At 42.1% G+C, this 24,961-nt stretch overlaps 1 protein-coding gene, 1 long non-coding RNA gene and 1 other non-coding gene across 11 annotated transcripts in view; 2 read left to right on the top strand and 1 right to left on the bottom strand.

Annotated features, from left to right (window-relative positions):
* Window positions 1-2,854: 2,854 nt before the first annotated feature.
* LOC123278404 (uncharacterized) lies at window positions 2,855-5,168 on the bottom strand. The gene is made up of 3 exons (XR_006515764.2): window positions 5,108-5,168; window positions 4,061-4,155; window positions 2,855-3,153 (listed from the first exon to the last, which is right to left on the bottom strand). It is a non-coding gene; the product is annotated as an uncharacterized lncRNA (long non-coding RNA).
* A 6,716-nt stretch (window positions 5,169-11,884) lies between these two features.
* Window positions 11,885-24,961, top strand: part of DAW1 (dynein assembly factor with WD repeats 1) — a 42,734-nt gene continuing 29,657 nt past the window's right edge. For 4 of the 9 annotated variants that reach the window (XM_070489548.1, XM_070489545.1, XM_014835981.3 and 1 more), the window contains exons 1-2: window positions 12,107-12,245; window positions 22,650-22,722. In XM_070489548.1, coding sequence (XP_070345649.1) covers window positions 12,164-12,245; window positions 22,650-22,722 — 155 coding nt within the window. In that variant the 5' untranslated portion in view covers window positions 12,107-12,163. Of the gene's footprint in view, window positions 12,246-22,649; window positions 22,723-24,961 lie in introns of all 9 variants that reach the window. The other 5 variants (XM_044751510.2, XM_070489546.1, XM_044751508.2 and 2 more) reach the window with 4 other exon arrangements.
* On the top strand, window positions 24,408-24,518 carry LOC123278571 (small nucleolar RNA SNORA25). The gene has a single exon (XR_006516012.1). It is a non-coding gene; the product is annotated as a small nucleolar RNA SNORA25 (small nucleolar RNA).

Raw genomic sequence — 24,961 nt, 5'->3', positions numbered from 1 at the left:
TTAATCCCATTCATGAGGGTGAGCACCACTTCCTAACGCCATCACTTTGGGCATTAAGATTTCAACATATGAATTCTTGGGAGGGTACATATTCAGCCTATAGCAATGAATAGGAAGATTGTGTTGCAAGTGGGAGCCTGGTAGACAGAGAAGGAAAATTCTTATCTAGCTTAAGCGTCTTTTCCACTGAGGGCAATTTTCTGTTCCCTCCATGATGGTGCAGTTCCAATATAATCAACCCTTTGGTGGCATGAGACTGGTACTCAGGGTATGGTACAAGAATGGGATTTGACATTGGTTGCTGCTGCAGGTTATTTGGATACTTAGCAGTGGCAGTAGGCAGGTCAGCCCAGTGCCAACACATGGGCGAGCTTTGGAGAGAAGAAATCCTCTTTGGGCCATCCCTTATCTTTATTCCTGCCTCTATAGCCACTTTATTCATGAGCTCATGGAGCAAAAAGTGGATTGGTTGGGAGAGGCTGACTGACAGCTCCAGTGTGGGTTTACTTGTTTCTCTTGTTGGCTGAGAACCTTCATTCCAGTCGGGGTCTTTGTTAAGCTTTCATATGAGACATAAATATTCTCACTATCTGGCCCCATTCTGAGATGCCCCTCTACCTTCCTCTTCTCTAGATTTGTTTGCCACGAAATTCCAGGTTTTTTTGTTCCAATTCTCTGAACATTTGTCCGAAGTATAGCAATTGCTTATACACCAGGCTATCTCTCCCACTCCATGCAAAGCAGATTTTGAGATGGGCTGTTCCAAGTTTCATACTGAACATGGTTTTCCATTCTCCACTGTCCTTGAGGGCCAGCCTTGACTGGGACAGTAACTTTGCAGCAGTCCACTTCCAGCTTGTAAAGCCACATTTAAATTATGTTTGAATTTTTTTCTTCCTCAGTCCACTGGTAGGAGCTCCCAACTTGGCCATAAGTCCGGGCAGAGGAAAAGATGTCAGGGTAGGCACACTGCGGGTATAAGCTTAGATCATACAACTTATTTGTGCCTTCAGGGTCTGCTCCAGCTGGATCCCATAAGTGCTGCACCCTCCTGTTGGTAGTGTGCTGCTGTTTACAGCTGACTGTATAGCTTGATGAGCCAGACAACCCCAAGTTCAGGAAGGGCACCTCCATTTACAAGGTCAATTGGTTCTTAGGTCAGGTGTTTAGTCTCTGCCATGGCTCTATAGCAAGCTAAGAGCTATTTTTCAAGGAAGATTCACTTAAAGAAGAGGGTATGGATTGCTTCAAAAACCAGGAGTCTGAGCTTTGATTCTTCTTTCAAGCCTCCTCGTAGGCTCTACACATCATCCTGAGCATCCTTTGACTCATAAGGAGCCAAGTGGTAGAGCTGTGACTACTGTGGCCTGGATGAATTGAGAACCCTCCTCAAGCTCACTCCCACTCAAAGTCAGCTACCTTAGAGCTTACTCAGTAAATGAGTTGAGACTTTGAACTTAAAGTGTCCTAACATTCCCACCAAGTTTTTTGCTTCTTAATTGGACGGGGTGCAGAGTGCAGCATCTTATTTTTCTCTTTGAAGCAAACATCCCAACAAGCTTGAGAATTCTAGTCTCCAAGAAATGCCTGTAAGGTGGCAGATCCTTGCATTTAACGGAATTTATCTTTGAACCATTTACATCCGTGGGTCCTTCTCGGGTATCCTGCTAGTTCTTGCTCACTCCATCTTATCACCATGGTGTCATTGCCTAGTGAACCAGCATCATCTCCTGTGGGCTGGTGAGATGATCAAATTCCTTGTATGCTATCAACTCTCAGTATCTCATTCTGTAATGGTCACTGACCCAAACCTGCCAGATAGCCACTCCCAGACTCTTATCTTTGAGAGTTTGTTGCCTCTAATTGCTTCTCTTAACAATGAATGATTAAGCAGGACTCTATTTTGAACTAAAGTGATTAAAACAGGGAATAGGAAGTTTTCCAAGTCATTGGCGGGCCAGAAGAATACATTCTGGGCAGAAATTCCAGGGTTAGGACTACCGAAACAACACTGCAGAGCTGGGCAGCCAAGTTTATGGCCAGCTCTGCCGTGATCGAGGAGTAGAGAGTCAGGACACCAGCACACAGCTGATGTGTTAAGGGAGCACAATATTGCAGGCATTCTGGAAGGCCTGCACTCTGCTTGAAGCTAGAGACCAGATACGGAAAACTGTCACACCTGCTGTAGCAAAACTACACTGTTTCCAAGACTGAGTGACTGAGCTTGCCAGCAGCAGCACAGACTGCCTCCTGACATTGCTTCCGCTTCCAGAAGGCATGGACATCACCTGTTTGGTGGGAGTCAGGCCCCACGTGGAACCTGGGCTGAGAGGATGTCTGCAGTCTCTAGCAAGTGCTAGGCTACTTCCCAGAGGGATGAAACATTGCTGAGAAAGTCAAACTGCTAGATCTGCAAAAGTGGCCACGTAAGAGTTTTGGAAATAGAAGGACTTATCAGCAGATTAAATATGAGGAAAAAGAGAAAGGGAAGTCTCGGCAATCTCTGAAGAAGAGCCGGCTTGGGAAAGGGATGCTGTTACACAGGTGGAGTCGGAGATGGCAATGTGGGACTGAAACAGGAGAAAGAGCGAAATAGATCAGAAAGGCAGGAGAAAGCCAAAGAAGCTTTGAAAAGGAATGGAGTGCCAACGGGGTCCAGGAAAGAGACGGGAGGAAGAAAATATTCAGAACTCCATTTATGGTGGAGCATCTGAGACACGCTCAGCTCCATCTTCCCATAATTCCCCCCGAATATTGCTTCTCCAAGATGCTGGGCAGTCCAGGGAATTTAAGCCCTGGGAGAAAGGCTAACAATAGCAACGACAACAATAGTAATAGCACCATAAGTCTCAGAAGTTTTTATTTTTTAAAGTATTTTTGTTTCTATTCCCAAGGAAAACGAAACAAAATAAGGGTAGTTTGACTTTTTCCTTTTTCTGTTTTAAAATATTACTTTTAAACAACCATACATTCAGTTCAATAGACAAATATGAAGTCAAAATCCTGGCTGAGAGAGAGCCAAGCTGTCATCGTCTTGGCGTTTGTTAGACGTCAGTGAGTCCTGTGGGGACTGTGGCTCTGCAGTTGGCACAGACTCATCTCAGGGAAGTATCATTATAGCAGTCCTTCATTCATGGTGAAAGAGCTATGTTCCTTGAAGGAGAGATAGGGGACAACAGAAATTTTAGGTTTTTCTCTTAAATAAAAAACTTAGACCAAAAGGCAAGCAAAAAAATTGGTTAAATAAAAGAACTACAACAAGAGTGCATACACGGGGAGAAGGAAGCTCCAAGCGCTTATCCTCTCAGAGCCTCAGTTTCTCATCTGTAAAATGGGGGCAATGGTCCTTACTTCATAGAAGGTTTTTCTTTTTTTTAAAGATTGGCCCTGAGCTAACATCTCTTGCCAATCTTCCTCTTTTTTTTACTTCTTCTTCTCCCCAGAGACCCCCAACACACAGCTGTATATTCTAGTTGCAGGTCCTTCTGGTTGTGCTATGTGGGTTGCCGCCTCAGCATGGCCTGATGAGCAGTGCCATGTCTGCGCCCAGGATCCAAACCTTAAAACCACTGACCACCAAAGCAAAGCATGTGAACTTAATCACTTGGCCACAGGGCCAGCCCCCAGAGAGGTTTTGTGAAGATTAAGTCAGGTAATAATTTGTGTAATACACTTAACCCAGTACTTGGTACCAAGTAAGCACCCAGTAGATGTTAATTATTATTATTGTTACCATTGCTAGCATATTCACGCGTCATTAGCAGGGTTATTCAAACGATAACATTTTGATTTTTTATGGCTCCATCACCTACAATTATTACTATTTTGTTATATATTCAAAAATTGAAATTTTTTTGTCTCACATATATTAAATTGTGGCTAAGACTATCATAGTAACATGTAAAGAAAGTTAAAGGCAATAGAAAACAACAAATCAATTTAGCTCATCAAACTTAAATGTTCTTTTGAAGCAAAAAGAGGGGCACCTTCAAATGACAAAACCTCAACAAATAAGTACAAAGTTACAAAAAGATAAAAGAAACAAGAATTTGTCTTTTACTGTTGTGGTATATCCAGGCAATGACCTTCAAGGATAGGTTTCAGGAAGCCAGAAGGAAGGGGTGTATCTGTGCTGACGTTTGTCTCCTTTGTCTCCTGGGGTTTTAGGAGGAAATGAGTGTTACTGCTCATGTATAACATGTGTACACTGCTGCCCCCTACTGCCAAAAGATTATTCAGCAGCCAAATAACCACAACTGGGTTGTAAAAATCCCTTAAAGTGTTATTTTGAAGAGATGATTAGACATATTAGGCACTTCTATGTATTCCAGAGTCAAGTAATTCAGTTATAGAGGCAGATAATTGCAGTAAAATAATGTTTAAAGACAAAATATTTTAGGCGCCTGGGAATTTAAAGGCGTATACCATGTACTGTATATATTTATATCCTTCAGTGTGTACAAGAATCCCATGAGGCAGATTCTATCATTACCCCCATTGTGAGTGGCAGAAACTGTGGTTCTAAAAGTGACTCTGCTAGCAAGTGGCAGAACTGGTATTCAAACTTCAAACTCCTCTAACTCATATTTGTGTCCTTTCTAGGCCGCGATGCCTCCCTAAAGAGGACCTAGTCATCAACAGCCTCAGAAGTCTGACTCTGGGCAAGTCTAACCTAATCCTGTGTTACACCATCTTTCCCCCACTTCTTCTGCATTGAGGAGCAACTTGCAAGCAAATGCACCACAGTGCAGTATGAGCCAAACAGGGAAGTTTGGAGGGGTAAAGGCTTTTGTGTGAGCAGAGTTGTAAGAATCAACACCCCCGGGGCACTTCTGGAGACTGTGGAGGACTGTGGTGGCCCCGGGCTGCTTCTGCAGTCTGGGCAGCTCATGAAGCCTTGCCAAGGAGGATGAGCGGGGTGAAAGCTGGCCCATGCTCAGCTTGAGTCAGCCAGCTGTGGGAGTGCCCTCGGTGAGCCTGGCCTTGGAGGCCCTAGCGGGGTGAAGGGACACTGGTCCATAATCCTCCAACTCAGAAGTGACAACTTGTTATAATTTGCCCAAAGCCTAATGGTGGCCCTATATAAAGCGCTGCTGGATGCGTTTACCTGCTTGTCCATAATTCAGAATTCCAGCAGGAGTTCTTTTCTCAGGCAGGAAGACAGCACCTGTGAATTGTTTCCAAACCAATCCCTTACCACCAGCACCACTACCACCAGCGTATTTAGAAAATGACCCTTCCATTTGGGTAGCGGGAGGAAGGAGAGAGACAATTCATTATAGTTAGATGTGAGAGGGCAGGAGAGAAGTTCTTTGGCGTTTTTGGATCTGAGAAGAAAGAAGAATGATACCAAGATTCTCTGAGAGGATACTGGAATCCAACAAGCCTCACAAAGAAGGTTTTATCATCACAGAAAAGGGGGTAATTGAGAACTGGCAACCCGATGCAGACTGGAAAGAGCCCCATAGTTTCTCTTGGTTAAATGGGTGAGTTTAGATATTTGAAAGTTCACAGGACCCCCTGGTCGGGCACGGAAGTTAACAAAGAGCTAGAGGTCCTTCTGGGGTCCCCTGGCCTAGAGAAGGAAACACAGAAGTGACGTGCAGTAGACTGTCCTGCTGAGATCCGTAGCAGGACATGGTTATATCTTGGCAACTGGCTGCATCAAGGTGGCAGGGAGCACCCTGAGGAGGAGGGCAGGGGTTGTAAATGCAAGTAGGAACGTGGAACCAAGGAGAAGCAAAACTAAGAATTTTAGGCCTTTTCTCCATCAATCCATGATCAGTGGCTACTGTGTAAGATCCCCAGGAGTTAGAATAAACTTTACTGGAGGAAGAAAAAACAAATATCAGCTCTGCATGTAATGATGTTTTAAACATGAATGACTGAGGAATCACTGGGTTCACATGAATTTACCTGAAAGTGGCCAGATGCAGACTTCTAAATGGGGGAATGAGGCAGGAATGGCCTGGTAGGATATTTCAGAGTCTGTGATGTGAAACTCACACCCACCACATATCATCTATTAAATTGAATTGAACATGTGGAGAAGGTGATTCTAGCCTGGTAAGACTTCAGAAAAGATGAAGTGGGAGGCTTATCACGTGGAAGGAATGCCAAGAATAAAAGCCTGGAGCATGAATAAGCAAGTTGAGGTATGCTAGAGCTGAATGGAATGAAAGAATGGAATTTGCACACGAGTAACCGAGAGTTGGAAGGACAAATGACTTGCTTAAAGGCCATTGATGAGAAGGCTAGGATCGGAACTTCTATCTTCCTACTGGCAATTCACTGCTGTTCATCTTTCCACATTTCTTCCCTTGTGAAAACACACTGACAGCACAAAATCATGGAATTGCGGAATCAAAAGGGAAATTAGACCTCTTATCTAGTCCTGTCTCTCTGCCAAGTGAGCATCGTATTCTACAATAATCCTGGCAGCTGGTCAAACGGCTTCAGCTAGAACACTTCCCAAGCTGGGAAATTCTCAGTACTTTTTGAGACAGCCTAGTCCATGACTGGAAAAATGGCACAAAGTTCTTTATGTTGAGCTGAAACCTGCCTGCATGTATCCAGCTCTCTTGGCCCTGCCCTTTACCTGCACATAATCAGTTACCTCTTTCTCCAAATGGATATGAACAAATTCCCAAGGATCAAGCATTGTTGGGGGATCCACTGTGTGCCAGGCACATAAGGTAGCGTCATGCCCATTCCAGATCCCCTCGTTCACTTTCTGGACATTCTCAAGTCCTTTTACACCTGTATTCTTCTTCTTTGGGCTAACTCTAGACCTGTTAAGAGATAGAACCCTCTCCTCCTTCTAAATCCTTACAGGCCATTTCCTTAAGAAGACAGATCCACAGAGAAAGTAGTTATGTCTTAAGGAATATATACTAGTTTTAATATTTGTACTAATTATACTAATACTAATCAACATAATTAGTAAGGCACACCTGTTGTCAAGTATCACACAAAGGACTGCAAATGGCGTGTAAGTGATTATCAGCGTAATTGTTGACCAAGATTATCAATTTAAATGAGAACAATATGCACACACCTTTCCCCCCAATTTCAAACAAATAACATTAGGATAATAAATGCTTATTGTTATCATCACCTTGATACCTACAGAGTGCTTCTGAATAAGCCAGACTCAGTGACAACCACTCTATTAATCAGATACTGCCATCATTCCTATCTTTCTGATGAGGACACTGAAGCCATAGGGATTGGGGATCTTGGCCAAGAACACGTGGCTGGGAGATGTAGAGTCGGGGTTCAAGTGGGCATTCTGCTCCAAGAAATTACAAGTGGCAGAGCTATTGTCCCAGCAGTAACCCAGCTGGCCACGTTAATGTGGTCACATCTGGAGACGTGTCCCCTCTCGGTAAATGCAATAGTTTCAAATGCACCTGAAGTCTGATACTTTCTTTGAATGATTTCCCTGAAATATTTTTTCAGAGTTAGATCTCTTGTACCTGAAACATGCCTGGCACTCATGGGTCCTCAATAGATACTTATTAAATGATAGTGGTCCCAGGCCCTGCCGGTTTTCCCATCCCAGGTAAGATCAGATGATTTTTGAGTTCTGTGGTGGATGTGGAGGCAGACACGGGAAGAAGGTAAAAAGAGACACATCATCTGTGTGCCCTGTCCTGATACAGCCCCTCTGCTCGGAAGCCTGCAGGGGTGGGACCACTGTTAACAGGGCTGCACAGCTGACCTCTAGTGCCAGGCTCTGAACTTCCAGATCTCCTCTTTCTGCCTTTCTCTCCAGGAGGGAACTACACCTCTCTTTTTTATCTATTGCTCTCAATGAGGGCCCCAAAGACTAGTGATGCAGTCTCTCTTTGATGCCACGGCTCTCTCCAGGAGGAGCTGGGTCAGACGGGAACCACCGAGCCCTGCGGTAGCTGGAACCTTTACTCCTGTCCCACTTGTCCCATCTCAGTGCTGAATCTGGATCCCCTAGGTTAACTCCTGCCTCCCTCATTTCATCTTTCTCCCCCTCCTTCTCTACCTCTCCCACTTACAGGGTTCTCCCCACCCCCACCTTCCTTCTCAGGGACCTTCTTACCCCTCCGCAGTCTGATGTCCATTGGTTTCTCCCAGGGCATTGGAGCAACTGAAACCCAATTATGTAGAGAATTCCAATTTCTTCCCACTTCATTTCTGAGTCTAATTCACATCCTCGGGTGTGGCTGAGCAAACACTTACTGTTCGTGGCAGTCAGGGAAGACTGTTCAGAATACAAAAGGCCTGATTGTAGGGGGAGAGGGCCCAATTTCACTCTGCCCCAGCCAAGCCAATGTAGCTTATCCCACTAGCACGGTGGTTTTTAAACTTCACCATTCATCAGAATCACCAGGAAAACTTGTTCAGACACAGACTGTTAGGTCTCACCACAAGCCTTTCTGATTCAGTAGGTGATGGGGTGGGGCGAGAATTTTCCTTTCTAACAACTTCCCAGGTGACATTGCTGCTGGTCCAGGGACCACACTTTGAGAACTGAAGCCCAGAGTGGCTTCAATGCACTAGACTGAATTGGTTTGGGGGAGTAAAATTAATGCTGCCAATTTTTGAGTTTCTGATTGTTCAAGGCAGGTATCAGTGGGAAGAAATCCAGGGTCAAATATTACATTTCTATGTACAAATCCTTATGAACGGCAACTATTGATCTAGTCAGTTAATGGCCAAATCAACACTGAATGCTGTGAAGTGATTACAAGTATTATAAACCTTTTAGGGAGATCTCCGCAGTAGCGCTGTGAGGAAGTCACACCAAGTCAGCCCCACACTGGGATGAGCACCCATCACCTGGGCAGTGTAGTAGTTCTGTTTTTGCAGACTTTTCGATTTCCATACATTGTTCGTAACTACCAGCTCTGCACTGGGGGTGATTGAAAGTGAAACAGTCATTTGCTCAGGTTGAGAGACTCGTGCAGCAACTTCTGGGAATGAGGAAACAGTAAGTCAATTAAGCACAGTTTTGACCTCAACTCAAGCCAAGGCCAACAGTGAAGTCTGGCTGTACTCATGCACTTCTCTCGCTTCTCTTTGGATCACCACTTCATTTGCATACAACCCTACTGCCTTCCTAGAAAGAGGGAGGGGGATTTGTACTGGGTTCTTGTGACAAGGATTCCGGGCTGTCAGTCAGAACACTAGGAGTCCTGTGAGCAGAGACGGCCTAGGGCTTTGGGAGAAACTGTGAGAAGAACTTTGGAAACGGAATGGCTTGACATCCAGATAAATGACTCGCAAGAAAAGACAGAGGTGAGGGCTGCTCCCTTTGGTGGGCACGTGGTCATGGGAAGACTTGACCTCACCTCCAAGGGCCTGTGCCCCAGAGTTGGTAACGAGGGCTCCAGGTACGATGGGGATGGAGTGCTTAGGAAGTTGTCTAACCGCTTATGTGGAGAACTTCGCTTAAGCTCCCTGAGCCAAGGGAGAGATGTCGGAAGCTGCAGAGATAGAATTCTTTTTTAACAAGTGAAGGACAACCTTTAAAAGTTTGCTTTAAGGAAGTAGGGGAGATCTTCCATCTGGAACAGGAAGAAAAGAACCACTTAGAGAAGACAGGAACTCCTGGGAATGGAGAGAGTGGTGAAGGGTAGGCAACAATGATGGCCTGCCCTCTTGGACTAGAGGAAGACGAAGGTGGAATTGGGGTGCAACAGGAGTGAACTTGAACTTTGGGACCTCTTAACAAAACAAAAGTGGAGCCAAATAGCTCTGCGACTTTCCTCTATATCCTGGAAAATTCTGAAGCCTGGCTTGGCCTGTGGGAAACAAAGACCACTTTTTATTTTGTAATAATTTCAAACTTATGGAGAAGTTGCACGAAAAGTACAAGCAATTCCTCCAAAGGAACCCTTTGCCTAGATTCAACATTTTTCTCATTGGCTTTATCATTTCTTATAAATCTACCTATCCAAATACATATGCACACATATTTATACTTATATATATATTTTTTTTCAAAACCATTTGAGTTGATTACAGATATTATATCTTTTTATCCCTAAATAAATCAGTGTGTTTTTCCTAAGAACAAGGACATTCTCTTACATAACCATAGTACAATGATCAAAATCAGGAAACTTAATATTGACATAATATTAATATAATACAATCTAAACCACAATGCTTATTCACATTTCATCCAATTGTCCCAATATGTCCTTTATAGCTATTTTTTTTTCCTGGTCCAGGATCCAGGATCACTCAGTGCATTTAGTTGTTTTATTTCTTTAGTGTCTGTTAATCTGGAAGTTTTTCAGTCTATCTTTTTCTTTCTTGACCTTGACAGTTATTTTGTACAATTTTATCAATTTGGGTTGCTCCGATATTCTCACGATTAGAGGAAGGTGTGCACTGTGGGCAGGAATTCCAGACAATTGCTGTGTCCTTTTCAGTGCACCGTAACAGGAGGTAGGATGTCAGTTGGTAACAATATTACTGATGTTAACTTTGATTACATGGTTAAATAACGTCTACTATATTTCTCCACTGTAAAGTTACTGTTTTTCCAAAGGTGTCATCTTAAATGGCATGAGGATAAACAATAATAAGGATGAACAAAATCTACTAGTTTCTATAGATGAACTCTTTGCCTCTCCCTACTTAAACCCTTTGAGAGTCTTAATGATTAGGGGAAAGTCTGAGCTACAAGGTATCTTAGATTTCATCTGGTTCCCTGTTTCCCAGTGGTGGGATGCTTACTGCTGGTGAAATGAGATGATTTTTATGTGCTGCCTGTTTGTATTATGTTTCATTGTACCACTTAGTAGCAAAGGGTTTCCTATTTCAGTGATCTCTCCAACCTTCCCAGTACATGAAGTCAAAAGACTTAGCTGGCGCTAGCCCACCTTGAAAATTACAAATAGTTGCTTATTTTTCCATCTTAAAACAAAGAAAGAAAGAAAGAAAGAGAAGGTGTTTGGTTCACAGTCTGCCAAGCAATAGTATAGACTAATTGAATAGCATTTTGAAAAATCACACTTATTTTTACAGTTATCTGCAGCTTTTCATTGAAAATCATACAAAATTTTAATTTACATTATTAACAATTTCCTTTTAAATTACATTTTAAAATGTGAAGTAAAACAAGTGAATCAACTCAGAGAAATTGTAAGAACTTGAAGAAAACTCTTAGATATGGAGGTACAGGGATAATACAGAGATGTGGCCCACGGTTGTGAAGATACAGGAATTGCTTCAGTTTGGGAAATTCCGACTTAGGGACTTAGGTCAAATTCCTTAAAGGAAACTGACAATCTGGCTAGCTGACTCTACCCGTCCACAGTCTTCTTGTTGGAAACTAGGCTTGGCAGGCAAAGAACGGATGCTGGCAAGAAATAGAACAGGCCAAAAGAAGGCCTCGACAGCCTTAAACACATGGTTGAGAGCACAGAGTTGGGCTTCGGGAATACAGGCTTCTGACATATCTGCCTTCTCTTCCGGCCCCCACTCATTAGGCTGCGACCTGGGAGGAGTTCTTCACTTTCTCTCTTCCTCAGTTGTCTCGTCCTGGAGATGGAGGTGATATTAAATGGTGCATAATTCATACCTCCGTTAGGACTCTACGAGCACAGATGCATAAAGCACTTAGCAGAGTGTATGACACAGCGTCAGGAAACGTGGGCTATTACGTTGTCATTTTTCTTTCGTGGGGGCAGGTACACGGCATGAGGAGGGGCCGGGCTTGGTAACCCGGAGAGGGATTTTTCTTCCATCTGTCCATATTGGAAATCCAGGAGGCTAACCTGGGCGCACTCCAGGTGATGGCCGAGGCCAGCGGTCCCCGGCCGCGCCTCCGCCCCTTGTGAGGTCACCCTTACTGAGGACACGATGGGACCTAGTCCCTGCTCACTCCTGGCACCCAGGGGTGCAGATTCGGGCCGCGGGAGCGCTTTTCTGGCGCCGCGCCCTGGAGTCCCCGCCCGGCCATGGGAACCCCGAGGCAGATGCGGGCGGCGGCGGGGGCTGGGCGCGCTTCCCGCTCGCTCCTTGCTGGGTCCCGGACCGGCGCCTGTGCGCCCCTGGCCGCCCGCCCAGCAGAAGGCATACCCCTAGCTCGCCCTGCGAACTCCGCGCCCCGGGAGCCGGCAGAGGCGTCCGCGCATGCGCACGCTTGCCCCGCCGCTGTTTGGCCGTTTCCATGGCTACGAAGCCTGTTGGCTGGGGGTCCACCAGCGAGAAAATGAAGCTCAAGAGCCTCCTGCTCCGGTATTACCCGCCAGGTACTGGCTGGGCCCCCGCCGCCCTCACGTGGGACCCTGGACTCTGGCACTGGGACGGTCTGGGCTGGAGGAGGGTGCGGGGACCCTCGGGGGCGGCGGCTTCCTGGAGTGGGTGATCCATGTGGAACAGGAAGCCGGGCGCTGCCCAACATGGGCCCCTCATTCCTTCGGACGCTGGCCTCTGTTCCTCAAAGCTTTTAAATCGACTCTTTTAGGAAGTCTTTAAACTTTTAAATTGCTGGGTTATAATGCTTTCTGGTTGGTTAGGAATGCGGTGGATGGGGAGGGAGAGGTGGTGATAAGGGCTACATTGCTTTTTATTTTCAACGTCCCAGAATGATCAAATCAAGGTATGTTGGGTATGAAAAGAAAAATGCATACTCAACAAAGCATATTTTGTTAGGGACTGTATTCCAGGCTGCATATATCAATCAATGGACAAGACATTTATTGAGGGCCTACTGCGTACGCACTTTGTGCCTTTAAAGAAGGTCACAGTCCTTGATTCCAATGAATAAGGAATTATGAAATAAGTCCATAGAATACTATAGTTTTAGAGCACGATAAACTTACCTAGTTCCCTTATTGCATGGGGAAAGGAGGACAGGGTCACCTTAGAGAATAAGCCAGGTCCCCTGGTCACTCAACTTGTTAAGGACAGAAATAGGATCAGAACTCTTGGCTTCTAGTTCAGAGCTCACTTTAAAAATAAGAAGAATATGCGATAAAAAGTCTGCAAAACTTGCCACAAAGCAGTAGATGACCAAATATACTGGCCCAGTGAAAAGTTTGGGCCTCCCAGCAAGAATGAACGTGGACAGCAACATTCGTAGTAAAGACGCTCATTTTCTCCCTCTTAGAATTCCAATTAAAATAACATGACAAAGGGGCTGGCCCCGTGGCCGAGTGGTTAAGTTCGCGCGCTCCGCTGCAGGCGGCCCAGTGTTTCTTGGTTCGATTCCTGGACGTGGATATGGCACTGCTCATCAAACCACGCTGAGGCAGCGTCCCACATGCCACAACTAGAGGGACCCACAATGAAGAATATACAACTATGTACTGGGGGGGCTTTGGGGAGAAAAAGGAAAAAAAAAATCTTTAAAATAACATGACAAGGCTCTAGATATGAGAGATAGTATATAGAAAAATTTAAATTAAGATTAATAGCTTGTTCTCTTGAAGCATTCCACAACTTTACTTTGGCTGTGCTTGCTGGTAGGTGGGGCTTGTTCCCGTAAGTAGATTGATAAGTGATTGTCTTGCTTTTGGCTCTTTACTGTGGAGTGCAGGTTAAGAATAGGAGCTCTGAGATCATACTCACTGACTCTTACTATATAAAAATTTTCTAACCTGGGAGTATGTTTTGATCTGTCAAGCCACCAGTCAGATAGTCTGACTCACTATCTACTGATCCTTTCCAGCTACTTTCCCACTTGTCTCCTTCTCTTCAGAGTAAACCTCTTTGAAAGAATGTTGTCCCCAATTTCTCTTCTCCCTGTGTCTTGAACTCACTCCTATCATGTTCTCACCCTCCACTGAAACTGCCCTTTTCAAGATCTCCAGTGACCTCCAACATTGCTGAATCCACTGGCTGCATCTCAGTCCTTGCCTGTCTTGACCTGACAGTGGCATTCGAACCATTTGATCACTCTGCCCTCCTTTGGCTCCCAGGACACATACTCTGTTCTTTCTTCTGCCTCACTGTCACTCCTTCTCAGTCCATCTTGTTGGCTTCTCTTCTTCTTTTTGATCTTAATGTTGGAGTGTCCCAGAGCTCCGTCCTTGGACTTCTCTTCTCTGTCTATACTCATTTGCTAGGTGATCTCACATATTCTCAAGGCTCAAAACCACCCTGAGGAGTCCTGAGTACCTACCTGCCTGCCTGATTCTTTGTTCGGGTGTCCAATGTGCATCTCACATGCGGCCTCCTGTGGTCTCCCTCATCTCAGTCAAGGGCGGCTCCATTCCTCCGCTTGCTCATGCTGGAACCTTGGACTCCTCTTTTTCTCCTTTCTTGCACACTCCACACTCGGTCCAGTAATAAATCCTGCCAGCTCACCTTCAAAAAGTATGCCGAATCCAGCAACTTCTCCCCACAACCACGGCTACTGTTCTCTTTATTGCTAGAGCTTCCACCCTTGCCACACTTCAATCTGTCTTCAACCCAGCAGTGGGTGACTGTTAGGACATAAATCTGATCATGTCACTCTTCTGCTCAAGCCCTCCAAAGGCTTTTCATTTCATTTAAAGTAAAAGGGCATGATCTCCAAGGCCCTGCAGGATCTGGCCCAACATTTGCCTCTCTGCCTTCACTCTGCTTCCCCTTCCAGCAATTCTCTTCTTCTTGGTGTTCCTGGATGGGCCGAGCGTGCCCCCATACAGGGTCTTGGCAGTTGCTGTTCCTTTTGCCTGGAATAGTAATCCCCTGTGCATCTGCATAGCCAGCACTCTCACATGTTTTAGCTCTTTTCTCAAAAGTAAGTAAAGTGAAACTTCCCTTTCTAGAATTTCCAACTTCTCAAGATATTTCATAGCCTCCTTCTCTGCTTTGTCTTGTCTTAGCACTATCTCAATTTAACATACCATCATTTTACTTATTTATCTTGCTCAGTCTCCCCCACAAGAAGAAAACCATCATGAGGGCAGGGACTTTGTCTGTTTTGTTTCCTATATCTCTAGCACCTAGAGTAGAGCCTCGTGCATAAATAGACACTCACGTATTTGTTGGATAAATGAGTGAGTTTAATGAGATGATGTGTGTTAAGTATAATGCCTAGAACTCTTCCTGAAATGTGAACGGGTCTGATAGGTGATCTCTGAGGTCTGCACCAGCTCTAAAAGTCCAGGGATCTAATAGCAATCTTAGATTCAAGTAAGGCTTTACACTCATGCTTGTGACCTTTGCCTTAATGATTCTATTATGATGAAATCATATCACTTAGCATCTTAGACACTTAATTTCTGAATGCCAATCTTTGAGGAGCCATATATTAAATGCAAGTTTCCAAGGTACTACTGAATAGCAGATGAGTGTTGCAATAACATGATCAAATAGGAAAAAAATCTCTCATCACTGAATCATTCCCATGCTGCCTTTATCACTTCTGGCTATAAAGCAATTTGGTTTCACCTCCTAATCCTCTAATTTCAGTCCTCCCACTTTCTTTTGAATAATGTATAGGTCAGGAGCGTTCTCTTGTTGGCATCTCTACTTAAATTCCTGATGACTAAAGGTACCTAGCAGTAATATGGCTAATCAGACATGAGCATTCTCTTTTTATCTTGGTCACATTCATTAAGGCATAAGCTCTTCCAGTGTTGTACAGAGTAGGTGTTGAATACATGCTTTTCCACTGACTCAGTTATGACAGTTTTTGTCTTTTATTTACTGTGTGCAGGCCCCTAGTTTTTTGGCCAGAAGAAGGAACTAAGTAAACATTAATTAAACCGGTTAATATTCTCAGCACTTTAAAGGTTTCTGTTGGTTGGATATGATCTGAGCAAGGAGTACTCATATCTTTTGAAGCTTAGCCTTTTAGTACATTGTGGAATTTTGGGGGTAGTGGCTTTTTACCTGAGTGTTTGCGGAATTATTCTTATTGCGTAATAATTGCAACCAGGGAAGATCAAGAATTTAAGATACTGTGGGAAATAATCGCTGAAGAACAGCGTGTATTCTTGGGAGCATCTTTGTGTATTTTCTGCTTGTATCCTTCACTGCAAACGTCTCAGCCTCTTGCTCATATTGAAGCTCAGTGAGCATAGGAAGGGTGAGCTTGTTGCCATGATGTTTTGTCCCAGTGAAAAAATCAGACATACATGTTTCCAATTTTGCACTTTATTTTCTAGATCCATTTGTGTAGTCACCTAACTAATTTTTATCAGTCAACTTAAAGACTTTCAGCATTTTTCGCTTTGTTAGAAACAAGATAGTTGTGAATAAAGCAAGCACAACTTTGTGAATTTGTTTAACGCATTTCTTTAGGATATTAGATTATGCTGTGTGGGCTGTCAAGTGCTAATTCTTTCCAACCGTTCCCTGAGTTACAGATTATGATTCTATTACTTACTTCTTGTTTTATCATTTACTTAACTATTTATTGACTGCCAACTTTCTTCAATAATAAATGGTGCATCTTGAGTACCCTTGTATATAATGCAAAAACTTAAAGTTACAGAACAGGAGAGAAACAGTCCTTGGTGATAATGATGCCTTAAATTGATAGAAACTTTGTATGTTTCAAAGTACTGTATCTTACTTGAGTACTCAAATAACCTTATGGGGATCTTGATCTTCGAGAGTTTATATTCTAAGAGCGTTGATCCCTATCATTTTCCTCCATGTTCTTATTTTTCTCTTACTTTTTTTCATTATGAAAGTGATATCTACTTATAAGCAAATTTTGAAAAATACATAAAAGGATAGTTAAGATCACCCTCAACTCACTGAAGGTGCGGCGGCCCCTTGTAAGGAGCCACCTCCCAAGTCCGCCAACAGTAAGTGAGCATGCCTGTTTCCTCAACCTTGCTAATATTATTATCAGTCTTTTGTAATCTTTGCTAATCTGACGGGTAAAAATTGTATCTGTTATTTTATTTTGTATTTCTTGTTAATGAAGTTGGGAGCATTTCATTTTTTTCGGTTTATTGATCATTTTCATTCTTTGCAAATTGACTGTTCACACCTTTTGTCCGTTTTCTTTTTTAAAATCACTTTTAGGATTCTTTATATTACCTTTTTTATGCTTTGTGTTTATAGTTGAAACTTTTTTTGCTCGTTATCATTTGCCTTTAACTTTGTGGCATCATTTTTTTTTTTTTTTAAAGATTTTATTTTTTTCCTTTTTCTCCCCAAAGCCCCCAGGTACATAGTTGCATATTCTTAGTTGTGGGTCCTTCTAGTTGTGGCATGTGGGACGCTGCCTCAGCGTGGTTTGATGAGCAGTGCCATGTCCGCGCCCAGGATTCGAACTGACGAAACACTGGGCCGCCTGCAGCGGAGCGCGCGAACTTAACCACTCGGCCACAGGGCCAGCCCCAACTTTGTGGCATCATTTACTATGTAGAAACTTAAAATTTGCTTCAGACAAATCTGTCGGTTTTTTCTTTTTTAGCTGTTGAGTTTCACATCATGCTTAAAAAGCCAATTACAAGCACCAAGATATAAATATGTTCTATTATTTAACCATTTCATATTTTATTTTTAATATTAAAATCTCTGATCAGCCTAGAATATATTTTTGTACATTGTGTGGTAGAAATTCAATTTTATTAATTCTTCCAAATCCAGCTGATTATTATATTATTATTTATTGAATAATCTAGTCTTTCTCCATTGATCTGAAATACTACCTTCAAATCATTTTAAAATTTGCATCTATAGGTAATTCTATTTTATGGATATAGTTTTGTATCAGAACCACACTTCATTGTTTCATAGTCTGTTCTACTATTTGGTAAGTTTTCAAATTCCAAAACGTAAAATCTTTATAATTACTTTAACTCCATAGATTAATTTGACATCTTTGCAGTATTGAGTTTTCTCATCTAGAATTGTCTCTCCATTTATCACAATTTTCTTTTATATACAGTAGTACAGCTGGGTCTTGCACATTTCTTGTTAATTTTATGTTTAGGTATTCAATGCAATTCTAAATGTGATCTTTCCTTTAATTGAATCTTCCCTTGCCAATGTATCTATTTAATATCTACTTCCAATTCTAGCTTTTTGTATTCTGTTTATCTTTGTAAGCCCCGTTAAATCCTTTCAACAACATGTGGGATATAAGTAGGTTTTTAAACAGATTTTAACAATGTTGTAAGATCTGTATTTTGCTGGAAAGTTTAATGTGGCACAAGGAGCCTATTTTCACTCTAAGGAAATAAGAACAGTATTTACAGGGGTTGGCTCTCCAACCACTCTTTTTCTTTGTAAGTTTGCTTCTTAGACTAAAATTTGGCTTCAGGTCTTTGATATAAAAGAATTACTTTTAGGGGGAATAAAGCAAAACAAAACTACGTCAAACTAGTCTCTTAATTACAGTCATTTGCCTGCTGTGTCATGGTGTTCTGGGCAGTTTTGTTGAGTCATTAAAAGCATTTAGATCTAGATTTTTCTGTTCTAAAATGTCATACGTCCTTATGTAACAGCTGCTTGGGTTCCCTGCTTAGGTTGTGCCAACTCAGTCCAGGGAAACTGTGTTGAGATGAATTCCTTCCAAGATTGTAGTTGTGCAGCTGGGTGAGTGGTGATGTCCAACACTGAGAAAGAAACTCTGGAGGAGAAGCAGGATTGAAGGGAAAGATCCTGATCTTGTTTGAGGTGCAGGTGAGACATCTCCATGTCTGAGTCTCAGAGGAGGTCCAGCTTGGAGAGTTACAGGTGATAATTGTTGGCATATTGATGGTAATTAAAGCCATGGGTGTGCGTAAATTTATATAGGGAAAAAGTGTGAAGTGAGAAGGGAAGAAGTCCTAGACTTGAACCCTAAAGACCAGCAGTATTTGAGGTCAGGCAGAAGAGCAGGAACCAGTACAGGGGGGTAAGAAGTAGCAGAGTGGAGGAAAAGATGGAGCGATTGAGAGATTTCGTAAAACCCTATAGAGGATAGTATTTGAGGAAAGAGGGAGTTGGTCATTTTGTCAATTATTTCTGAAAGGCCGCATGTTGTAAAGACAGGGAATGTCAATTGCATTATGCAATCTGAGGACACTCATCCAATCACCTACCAGTTATTTCACGTATTCAACAAGCCCTGTATGGACATTTCCTGTGTACCAAATTTCATGGTAGACGAGAGGGATAAAGAGCAGGTGGACCCAGGCGCACACAGTCAAGTGAGTCAGTCATTACTAGAAGAGAAAGTCGAAGGAGCATGAAGATAATGGGGAGGCACAGGCCCAGCTGGGGGAGAAATGGAAGCCAGAGGGGGAAGTTGTAAGTATTGTCCATTTGACTGTATTGCTTGTACTTGAACCTGGCCAAGTCATAAGCCTACTGTGCATAAATCACCATGACTCATTCTGAAGAGGGTCCTTCTGGGAGTATAGAGAAGCATATGTTTTCTTCTCTTAAAGACATTACAATCTCACTGGGGAGAGAAGTCAGATGCGATTATAAGTAATACAAGGTGACCATTAGGCTATGTCACAGGGTAGTATTTGGTTCATAGCTAGATAATAAGCACTATTCAATGAGACTTTCTACATGCCAGGTGCTTTATATACACATTATTTAATCTCAAGCAGCAAACTGAAGGTATCATCCACAGATGAGAAAACTGAGATATAAAGAGATTACTTTCCTAGTATCATGAAATAAGTAAGGAGTTGAGCTGGAACTCAAACTTGGATGTGTTTGATGCCAAGTACATGCCTTTTCAACTCTGCCACATTCTATCTCAATGGTTCAGTGCTTTTGAAAAGTATACAGTATTTTGTTAGAATTTCTTATTTTCTCTTTTACTGGAATACTACTGGAATCGTATCTGTTACATCAAATTACGGTCTATAGCCATAATTCTCAAATTATAGGAGAATCCCTAGGGGCCCTTGGGTCCTTTCAGTGGGGCCTCAAGGTCAAATCTCTGCATAATAACAATAAGGTATCATTTGCTGTTTTCACTGTATTGACATTTGTACTAATGGTGCAAAAGCAGTGGAGAGTGAAACTGCTGGTGCCTTACTAGAAATCAAGGCAGTGGCACCAACTCTAATAGCAGTCATTGTATTCCTCCCTGACACACACTTGCAATAGGAAAAAAGCCCTTCAGTTTCATTTAAGAATGTCCTTGATGATGCAATAAAGCTTACTAATGTAGTAAAATGCTGACATATGAGTACATGCATGTTGAGTAATGAAACAGGAAATACTCATAGGTCACTCCAGCACAGTGATGTACGGTACTTGTCTTAAGGAAAGCACTTGGGCAATTTTTTGAGTTGAGAGATGAACTAGCTGTTTTTTTCATGGAACACCATTTTTCCTTGAAAGGCTGACTGAGAAACAAACATGATTTTCAGACTTGGACATTTGGCAGGCATTTTCTTGAAAATGAGCAAAGCGAGCCTGAAACTTTCAAGAAAAACTATCAGAATTTCTTGCCAGTGATAAAATTTGAGCTTTCAAGCAAAAATTAGAATTTTGGTGAACTTATATCTACCACCATGAGCTTGACAGCTTACTGACAGTAGAAGAGTTTTCTGATGATAGATATTGGTAGTGATATTAACAAAGGCGATTCTTTGGATATTGTCCTATGAACTATGTCAACATTTGGAAGATATGCATAATTCAGTAAACTGATATTTTTCAAATGTCTTGTGCATGATGTTATAAATCAAATGTAGGTAAAATATCCTTTGAAAGTGTGAGATAGACCAATGGGTTTTAATGTAACAGAGTATGAAGAGTTCATTGATGTGTCTTCAGATTCTATATTGCAATCAATCTTTATGAAAGTACCATTTTTTAAGTTTTAATGTAGTATCAAAGACGATTATCCATAATTATCTGAAAAGGCAATTAAAATATTCCTTCATTTTTCCAGCTGTGTATGACCAGATTTCTTCTTTAGACTTCATCCAAAGCAACATATAGCAACAGCTTGAATGTGGAAGCAGAGATGAGAATCCAGCTGTCTTTAAGCCAGATATTAAAGAGATTTGCGAAGCATAAACCAGTGCTACTCTTCTTACAGTTTTTTGTTTTGGGAAATATAATGGTTTCTATAAAATATATTACTTTATGTTAACATAATAATAAACTATGTTTATTATTGCTATTTAAATTTGTTTTTTAAAAAAACCTCAATTTTAATATGGAAAATGTTGCATAAACAAAAACTCTTTGGTGTCCTCAATGATTTAGAGACTGTGAAGTGGTTCTGAGGCCAAAACTTTTGAGACCCACTGGTCCATATTCAAGATCGCTGATTCTATCCTTTATCATCTCCACTGTAATATTGAGCCTATTCAAGTTTTTCATTATGCTTGTTGTATTTTTTCAGTTCTGTAATTTCCATTGGGTTTGTTTTAATAACTTCTATTTATTTTCTGAGATTTTTCATTTGTTTCAAGTGAATTTGTAAATGACTGCTGAAACATTTTTGTGGCACCTCCTTTAAAATCCTTGTCAGATAATTCCAGCATCTCATTCATCTCTGTCTTTGTATTTGTTGATTGTCTTTCTCTGGTTCTTGGTCTGATGGATGATTTTTTCTTTTACTGTCTGGGTATTGGGGTTCATTGATTGTCTTTTCTCGTTTCTTGTATCCTGGACATTTTGGTTATTATGTTAGGAGATTCTTGATCCTATCTAAATCTGTTTTGGCAGGCTGTGCCCATGTTTAGATTTAGCATATATGTTCTGGTCCACTTTTGTGGGCTTTAATTCCAATGGCAGTTTAGTTTTCTGAGTCCTTGCAATGTTATTCTGGTCTGCTTTGTTTTTCTGGTGTTGCTGAGCTTCCTGCTCAGTCCCTGCTGGTGCCACCTGCAGGGAAAGAAGGTACTTCCACAGTTTGCCTGCTCTCACTGGGTGACCTTCTTGGGGTGGGGGACAGGCCCTTGGGCCTGGTTATGCCACTGGTGGAAAGGCAGGGAGACAATACTGCTTCAGTGCCTGCTTGGTGCAGTGGGGTCTGGGACATCCCAGGACGTCACTGCTGTCCCTTTTGTGGGTGGATGGGACTGCCCACTAATGGCTCCATTGTGCAGTGGGGTCTGAGAGATCCTGGGACTTCGCTGACACTGCTCTAGGCTGATCAGATGGCCCACTGGGGGCCCAGCTGATAAGCAGGGCTTGAGAAGGTCTGGGGCTTTACTGTTGCAGCTGCTACAGGCAGATCAGACTGCTGCTGGGGCCCAGCTTTGCAGTGGGGACAGGGACAGCCCCCAGCTTCCACTGGTGGGTTGAATGGTCCGCAGGGGCCCTAGTTGTGGAGCAGGGTTTAGGGCTCCTCATGACTTTTTTTTTTACTTTCCTTTTCCTGGCCCTTCGGCCACAGAAAGCAAGCTTTGTTATTTGTTTTTGGTTTTAGTTGCCTATGCTTTTTGGTGCTTCCAGGTCCCTCTGGTCCCCAGTTTGGGGTATATGGGAGATAAGAGAAAACCCAGGGCACTTAGCACATTGTCATTTCTTAAGTCCTGAGGTCTCTAGCCAGTCTACCTTCTTCTATGCAACTTTCAATTATTTTAGCATTGTCTGTTGAATCATTTCAAAGATGTTTGGTTGTATTTAGAGGAAGGACCAGGGAAAAGTGAGTCTTCACAATCTTGTTTTAGAATCAGATATCACTGCATATGTATTATGTTGAAAAATGAAGAAAAATTATGTCAGTGTAGGTTAACTTTTGACATAGGTTGTCATTATAAATGTTTTATAATATTTGTTTCTTTTTATAGGAATTATGTTGGAATATGAAAAGAGTGGAGAGCTAAAGACCAAATCCATAGATTTGCTTGATCTCGGTCCCAGGTAAGTGGGCTATATAATGCAACATGTATTTCATACCCAGAATTTTTATTGGAAAACCCTAGCGTAAGATGTTGTGTGGATGAGCTGCATAAACTACAGACAACACATTACTAGAAAAAATTGTCCTTCTGTGCTATATTATTTCCTGTTTCAGTGAGTTCTACTTGAGTGTCTTGCTGCATGAAGAGAAGGTGGAAAAAGGGTCATCAATCTACCATCTTTTTCTTCCTAAACAAGCTGTTCTTTTTCAATAAACTTTTTAATTTAGGATAGGTTTAGGAAAGTTGTGAAGACTGAGTTTCCAGATACCCTACACCTAGTTTCCCTTATTATTAACATCTTAGCTTAGTATGGTACATTTGTCACAATTAATGAACTAGTGTTGATACAGTGTTATTAACTAAAGACTATATTTCATTCAGTTTTCCTTAGTTGCCTAATTCTCTTTTCCTCTGCCAAGATCTCATCTAGGACACCATATTGCATTCTGTTGTCACCTCTGCTTAGGCTCCTGATGACTGTGACAGTTTCTCAAAACTTTCCTTATTTTTGATGACCTTAGCATTTTTGAGGAGTACTGGTTATAGAATTTTAAGAATATTGCTGCGCCTGTTATTTTCTTAGTTGATAAATGTCTCCTTGGGCTGACTGCATACATTCCTCTTCATTAATTGTCACAGGGCGGAGTTGGGAGGACCAAATCTTTGTCTCAGAAGCTTGTGCACCTGGAGGAAATCCCCTTGTGAGAAATCTTGTGAGATCAGATTGCCCAGAATTCATTCCCTTTAGGGAATCTTATGCAAAATTCCCCTTCAAGGGACTGATTATACTTGTTCCAGATTATATCTGAGCCCAAGTTCAGATAAGGTGAAAATATTCTCAGTGGGAGAAAATAGGACAAAAATACCACGATATGTGTTTTAGAGTTGTGGCCCAGAGAAATAAGTGATTTTTCCATTATCGTCCTTTTACTTTGTCCTGATTAATGGGGAGGGGAACAGAGAGTGTCAGCAAAAGGACCTCTCCCATAACCAAAATGAAACAGTAAACGAGCTGCTCCCAAGTTTTAAAGTAAGCCCAAAAGCCATATGGCTGGTGAGAGCTGCTGCCACTGGAGAGGTTTAGAATTTAAGGGGACACTTTCTTAGGCTGAGGACAGGGCATGGCTTGGAGGATCATGGCTTAGATAGAGTCCAAGTCTTATTCCAAGTGCCTGGCATAGAGAAGGTACTCAATAGGTTTTTTTTTTTTAATCAAAGAATAAACAGTGGCAGAGATAATATCATTGAATTTCATCTACAACAACCCTTGTTTAATCTGTTTTCAGGGAAGACAAGGCCTAAGATCAAATCAAGCTTTTCCATTATTTTTGTAAATGGAACATACTACTGATTCACGTGATTATGCCAGTGTGCAGAAAGTTCCTTTGCTAGATGTAAATCCACTTAGTCAGCAATGATGTATTTGTACCTCCTACATGCAAAGCTCTGGGTTAGATTCTGTGAGAGGCTGTAAAGATACTAATCATAATTCCTACCCTCCAATGGGCTTATTGTCTAGTTTGAGACACAACTTGTACACAATAGAACATCATATGAGTGGTACAGGTAAACTATACAAGAGAATGACTTTCAGCTAAAGAGTCACTAAAATCACAGATTTTGTGTTTGAAAGTATAGATCCATAGGTCATTTCAAAGAGGGCTTGTGGGGCTGTGAAACCAGGAGCTCTCAACACCGTGACCAAAGACTGAACTTCTCCATAGGATGCTGTAGTCATCCTATGTAGTAAATAAATGTCTCAAAGAAAAAAAAATAAAGTATGAATCTTATTTATAGTTCTGGTCAAGAATCTGGGAGTGTTCTGCGTGTAAAAACACCTGCAGTATATGTGACATACTGGAGTTACTGTATTGGAAAATAGCAATTAGGATACTGCAGGCTGGGGGGTGTATGGATTAAATATCTGGCTAATTTAGATCTTGGTAGGAAATCTGTTTTGATTTGTAATAGTTGTTGGAAACCTTTCCAAGAGGCATTATTATCTTTTCTTTTCCTTTCTTTCTTTTTGCTGTGGAAGATTTGCCCTGAGCTGACATCTGTGCCAGTCTTCTTCTATTTTTTAGTATGTGGACAGCCAGCACAGCATGGCCACTAACAGAGCAGTGTGGGTCTGCTCCCGGGAACCGAACCTGGGCCATCAAAGCAGAACGCACTGAACTTAACCACTAGGCCACTGT

Source organism: Equus asinus, chromosome 19 (assembly GCF_041296235.1).
Source record: "Equus asinus isolate D_3611 breed Donkey chromosome 19, EquAss-T2T_v2, whole genome shotgun sequence".
NCBI classification, from domain to species: domain Eukaryota; kingdom Metazoa; phylum Chordata; class Mammalia; order Perissodactyla; family Equidae; genus Equus; species Equus asinus.
Note: the sequence above shows the minus strand (reverse complement) of the source record. Positions and strands in the feature narration are given on the sequence as shown.